The following is a 6,000-nucleotide window of genomic DNA, read 5'->3' as shown; positions in this document are numbered from 1 at the left end:
CATCATTTGCACCTCTTCACCTCCAAATTCTCATTTCTTAAAATAGGGACAACCTCAAAAACAGGAGCCTCAGTTTTACCCCATAAGACAAAGAAATGCTTCGTCATCTTCAATGGTTGGTCATCCTTCTCTATGAATCTCAAGGTACTTTTTCAGACACAAACCTTTGCTAATTTCTATGACTTACGGATTATGAAGGCTGAGGTTTTTAGAATACACATATTTTTCCAAGAGACTAATCATAGAGTTATAACTTGAGCACAGATACAAGGCAAGGAGTAAATATACTCAAACTACTTTAAGTAACAAACACCTAATATTTATTAATAAATTAGTACACTTGAAGGCATTTTTCTGATATCAGTCCCTCACCACTACTCACAAACCCCACCCACACAAAAGGAGTCCATACCACCTTTGCATTAGAATCTGGCAACTGAGCATTAGAGAGCACGTTTATAAATGGGAGCATAGTTGCAAATATATCAGACAAGAGTTCTTACAGCTGCAGCCATTTTTAATTAAAGTGATTGAATGAAGGAAACTCACCAAGACCAAGGCCTTGAGGGCAGACTGGACCTATCGACTATGTGTGTATAAAAAACGAGACATCTTTTAAAGCAAAGCTGGGCAAATTCCCTAGGGAAAAGGTGCCACTGGTACTCAATTGTGACTTTTGTGACTTTCCAAAGTGCAGCAATAGGTTCCAGAACAGCTCAATCTCTAAAAGATGAAGTTCAAGTTCTTTGGCAGCCCAGTTGTCAAGCCACTTAAATAGCAAGTCCTGATGGCTTGAGGATTTCACATCTCCAGCCCAAAGCATATTAGCATAAGAGGAGCACAAATAATCAAGCGTTCTAAACAGTGTCCAGGTGAAAACCATACAATCAGCAAGAGTGTGGTCAAGTTTCGGCCACGAATATGAGCTATACAACAAGGCATATTAAAAAGATAACTCAAAACCTAACTGCGTTAGCATAACTCAACAGGGTCTTACATTTCCTAAACCCTTGAGAAAATCTGTAAATGACAAATAATAATAAAAAATAGTAATAATAAAGAAGTAGATGTGGATGTTGTGACATGAAGACTGCTTATAGGATTCACAAGATGCCATTACACTTAAGAAGTTGAGAGCCTCACGATCCAGTGTGATGGAAAAGTCACACTACATGTGTGGTACATTAAGTGAATTTAAAGTGCACAGAACAATTGTGAAAATACATAAGAAGGCAAAACAGAGAAAAAAATATGGAATCTAAAAAACTTTAGTGGTGGGTATTTTGCAACAGTTATACCTTGAAAAGGCTTATAAACCAACTTCCCGGAAGGGTTAAAAAAAAGAAAGAATGCAAAACACTGGCCATATACTCTGTTAAACACACTCACACACATACTCCAAAAAACAAAAATAAAAAAACAAAAACAAACCACCCTGCCACCAAAATTGAGGAATTTCCAGAGTGTAGTGTCCCTCGTGTTCTACAACAGGTCAGGAAGATGGCTATAAACAGAGTCCAGGAGGGTCTGGCTGGCTTCCTGGCTCTTGACTCCAATAATCTCAAATAGCCGGTCCAGCTTGTCCTCAGCCTGAGGAATCTCTTCAATCACCCGCAGCTCCTCAGGATTCAGAATGTGGAGCATATCATCAAAAATAGGCTGCAAGTCACAGGGGTCCAGGCGTACCTGCCGCAACACTGTGTCCTTCTTTTCTGCAGGGAGGAGAGGGAAAGGAAGGGGACAGCTGTAAAGGGACTGTTTTAGGGGGAGAGTGACAGCTACCCTCTCCCCAGGCTCTCCCCACCTCCACCCCTCAAAGTGAGTGAGTGAAGCTCTGGCACATTTTAAACAACACAATAGCTTTTCTTTGCATTGCACTTTATTCGCATTGCACGTAAGATAACAGGCAAGATTTGCCTAATAGAGATCAGACAAGGATCTGCTTGAGTGGGTTACTGACGTGTCATTTGCCTAGACTTAAATGACTTCTCCTAAATTCTTCTAAAACTCAAAGGGAGAATGCAGAAATGCTTAAAGTTAAAAAAAACAAAAACAAAAACCTCTACTACTCTCCCCATGGTAGTATGTTTACTAAACAAAGATATCAGCCTCTTTCTTTTCCAACAAAAATTCCAAGTCAATGTAATCTGCTTATCTGACTTTCTAATTACCCTGCAATATTTTTAAACTAAACTGCTGAGGGCAAAAGTACATAAATAAGAAAAGATGGCTTTTTGCATCATACCTTTAATGGGGTGAGGAACTACAACTTCTATTACTATTATAAAAAGCTTTCTCTAAAATATAATATGTAAGAAAAAATATAAACCAAAATATAAATCTTTTATATAAATATAAAATAGAGGAATATAAATTTATGTAAAGTACATAAAATATAAATATGTAAAACAGAACCTATTTTATAAATATATAAAATATAACCCTTTCAAATGAAATATAACTGGAATTTCCCAAACTAGAAAATTTCTAACAAAAATCTATCATCAATATAATGTGCAGGCTAATTCCCTACCTTGCTATTAAAAACTGAATGTGGCAAATTATTTACCAAAATTACCAATCCATACTCTTTAAAACATTATTTGCAATCAGCCTTGACAGAGCGAATTTTAATTTGAGTCATGAAAACCTACACTTCAGACTCTCAAGATAGGTTATACTTATTTAAATCTTTGGATTCTGTAAGCCTGGTAAATAATTTCCAAAAAACCTGCAAGACTACATTTTATCAGACCTTCCCTGAAACACACATTTGCATCATGAGGATAAAGGCTGACCGATACTCCTGGATGCCGGCTCTGGGCTCTTGGCCAGGCAGTCAGAGCTGTACAGATTTTCTAGGTGGGTCCCCAGAGGCTAATGACGTGGTTTCTCTCAGGCCAGTCTCATCATGCAGTCTAGGATAGGTCTTCCTGGGCAGGTCATTCAAATGACTCAACTACAACTGGGCTGTGGAACTAGCGAGGGAGAAATCCCAGCGCCTCTTTTGGAGGAGGCATGAAGAATGACCACCGATGTGAGCCGTCCTGCCCAGGTCTGTACCTTTGGTAATAAAGGAGCCCGTCCTGCTCAGTGCCGAGGAGCCGCTGGATGTGGAGTCACAGCGAAGAAGGGGCTCGGACTCGTCCACGAAGAAGCCCTTGTTCTTATCCAGGGGGGAGGGTTCTACTGTCAGGAGAGTGGAATTCTCAAGTTTCGTGTTGGGGCTGGCAATGGGGCTCGGGCTAAGTGGGCTGGGGTTCACTGGGAGAGCCAGTTTGTCAGTTTCCAGCTGTGAGATGGAAGAAAAAAGATTTTTCTAATTATATATCCAAAAATTATATAGAAAAAATGAAATTAAAACCCCTCCTCAGATGCTATTTTTTGTTCCATTTAATATTTTATAGATAAATTCTCCCATGTTAACAGTCCATAACTTATATCGTTGCTATACACACACACTTTTAAACCCTTCAAAAATATACACAACGACATGTATGAGCATTAAAGATTTGGAACCAATCTGCTGTCTCACAGGAGTAGAAGTGGACAAGTGAGGGACGAGGAAGATCTCCAACGTAAAATATAATTTTGTAGAACTGAAGAAGGTCTTAGATAATACCTAGTATATTCCCCTCTGTCATGGGTTGAATTACATCCCCCCAAAATTTATATTTTGAGATCGTAACTCCTCGCATCTCAGAATATGACAGCATTTGGAGATGGGGCCTATAAAGAGGTAATTGAGGTACAATTAGTTCTTAACCCAATATGATTGGTATCCTTATAAGAAGAGAGATTTGAACACAGACACACACAGAGAGAAGACCATGTGAGGGCACAGGGAGAAGACAGCCACCTTCTACAAGCTGAGAAGACAGGCCTCAGAGGAAACCAACCCTGATGACACCTTCCTCTCAAACTTCTAGCCTCCTGAATTGTGAGAAAATAAATTTGTGTTGTTTAAGTGGTCCTTTATTATGGCAGCTGTAGCAAACTAGTACACACTCTCCTTACCAGTAAGGAAACTGAGGCCTGGAGAGGTTAAGTGACTTTCTTAATTAAGGGCTCCCAACTGGTAAGTGGCAGTTGGCAGAACTAAGACTAGACCCTGGCTCCCATTTCAAACTAGCTTAGGAATTAAATAAAACTGCTTGAAAGAATGAGAACAGGAGAACACCAGAGGCAAAAGTGGCTGGAAAGAGGACCACCCCGCTGGAGCCCGTGTATCGGCTCTAAGGACATAATGGAGACCATGAAGATTGCTTTCTGGAGTGGGGGTCAGAGAGACAATAACAAGCGAGCAAACCAACAAGATGGTTTCAGATGGAGATAGTGAGCTTCAGGACCACTCTGGCTGGTGCGTGGACAACAGATTTTAGGGAGGCAAAAATCAAAGTAGGGAGAGCAGCAAGGATGCTGCTACAGCGGCTGGGAGAGGTACAATCATGGCTTGTACCCGGGTGTACACTGGAGATGAGAGAAGTGATAGGTGATTCCAGCCCATGTTACAGGTGAAATGACGAAGGTCCAGAGAGGGCATGCAGCTACTGGGAGAAAGCCAGTGCTTGACTCTGGTCTGCTTGACATCTCTGTTTGGCCCCGTCATTTGACCTTATACCTTAGAACTCTGGCAGGCACTCTCAGCATCTCATAGTCCACTCTCTTTATCTTTTTATTGGCTCTTCTGGCATGGATGAAAATCTGGGAGCCAGGTGGCCAGATCACAGAGGGCAAGGTTCAGGGAGTGATGCGCACTCTTCCCAGAGCTGTTAATCACCGCTCATTAAAACCCCCTTGACTTCGCTCACACACGTCAAGTTCCTCAATCAGGAAGACATTGACCCTCGTTTGAAAGCATTACGTTGAATAATTGTACAACACACAGCAAACACAACTGCCTCTTTTACAACCTTTACGGCCTGAGAAATTCTTGCAACTGACTGCAGATTCTGAAGAGCACTGATTGCTGCACACATCTAACGTTCCAACAGCGTTTTTCCTCTGTACGGCCACCCACACCCTGCTGCTGCTTCCACTGCAAGTTTAAGACTCAGATAACACGCATGCCCAGCGGCCCCCTTCGAATGCACAGACAAGTTTCACGTATATGCTCTTAAATTTTTAATTCAATAGGCCCTGACATGCGCCCCTCCTCCCTAAAAATGCACATGGCCATTCATGCCAACACACATTTTTTATTCATTCAAATAGACAAAGGGCACTTGTCTACACTCTGGTTCTCAGGGACATTACATTGGATGACATGGTCAGTCAATATAGTGCCCTGTTCTTGCTTAAAAAAGAAATTCCCACCCACAAATCACATGCCAACAGGCTAAGAAGTCCACCCACTTATTTCCTGAACTCAGTTCAAAACTTTAAATATTTAATTCCACCCGCCCCCGCCCCGCACTTTTGTCAAAGTATCCTATCGGTGGAAATTAAGCACATGATCTCCAACATAATTTAGAAAGATAGAATGTTGAAGTGATGCACTCCTGTAATTAACAAGTCAAGTGAATATAAAAATGCCCCTAGGAACGGTTTTGGCAACAGCACAATGGAGCTAACAACCATAGCTAAAACCAGGGACGATCTGATGATCATCTTTCCAGAAAATCTATTCAGCTACTAAGTTTAGGTACCCTTCACTTAGTGTAGCATACACAGCAGCTGGCTGCGTTCCAGATTTCTCTAAAGTTATCTGCATGTTTTCTTATACGAAAGAAAAAATTGCTCCTAGAAACTAACTCCTTTCCTCCTTGTACCTTAATATTTACAATATCCATCAAAATTGGTTTGCAACACTGCAACTCAAGTATTGTGTTACCTGTGACATCTCTAATCAGAAACTGAGTCATCGGGATATGAGGAATAAATTAATTCTTTAGTAATTCAGAAAATTCATGGTTCAGTATTGAGTTTACAGCAAACGAAGAACACTTAACAAAAAATTTAGACACTCACAGAGAAAATAAATATTCTAAACAAGAAAGC

General features: G+C 40.7%; 1 protein-coding gene across 1 annotated transcript in view; it reads right to left on the bottom strand.

Moving 5' to 3' along the window:
• Positions 1 to 303: 303 nt before the first annotated feature.
• Positions 304 to 6,000, bottom strand: part of TNFRSF21 (TNF receptor superfamily member 21) — a 63,334-nt gene continuing 57,637 nt past the window's right edge. Inside the window, exons 5-6 of the mRNA XM_058554195.1 lie at positions 3,064 to 3,292; positions 304 to 1,712 (exon numbers count right to left, since the gene is read on the bottom strand). Of these exons, the coding sequence (XP_058410178.1) occupies positions 1,483 to 1,712; positions 3,064 to 3,292 (459 nt within the window). The 3' untranslated portion in view covers positions 304 to 1,482. The remainder of the gene's footprint in view (positions 1,713 to 3,063; positions 3,293 to 6,000) is intronic.

The sequence above is a fragment of the Diceros bicornis genome, chromosome 14 (assembly GCF_020826845.1).
Source record: "Diceros bicornis minor isolate mBicDic1 chromosome 14, mDicBic1.mat.cur, whole genome shotgun sequence".
In the NCBI taxonomy this organism is placed as follows: domain Eukaryota; kingdom Metazoa; phylum Chordata; class Mammalia; order Perissodactyla; family Rhinocerotidae; genus Diceros; species Diceros bicornis.
This window is presented reverse-complemented; position numbering and strand designations above follow the sequence as displayed.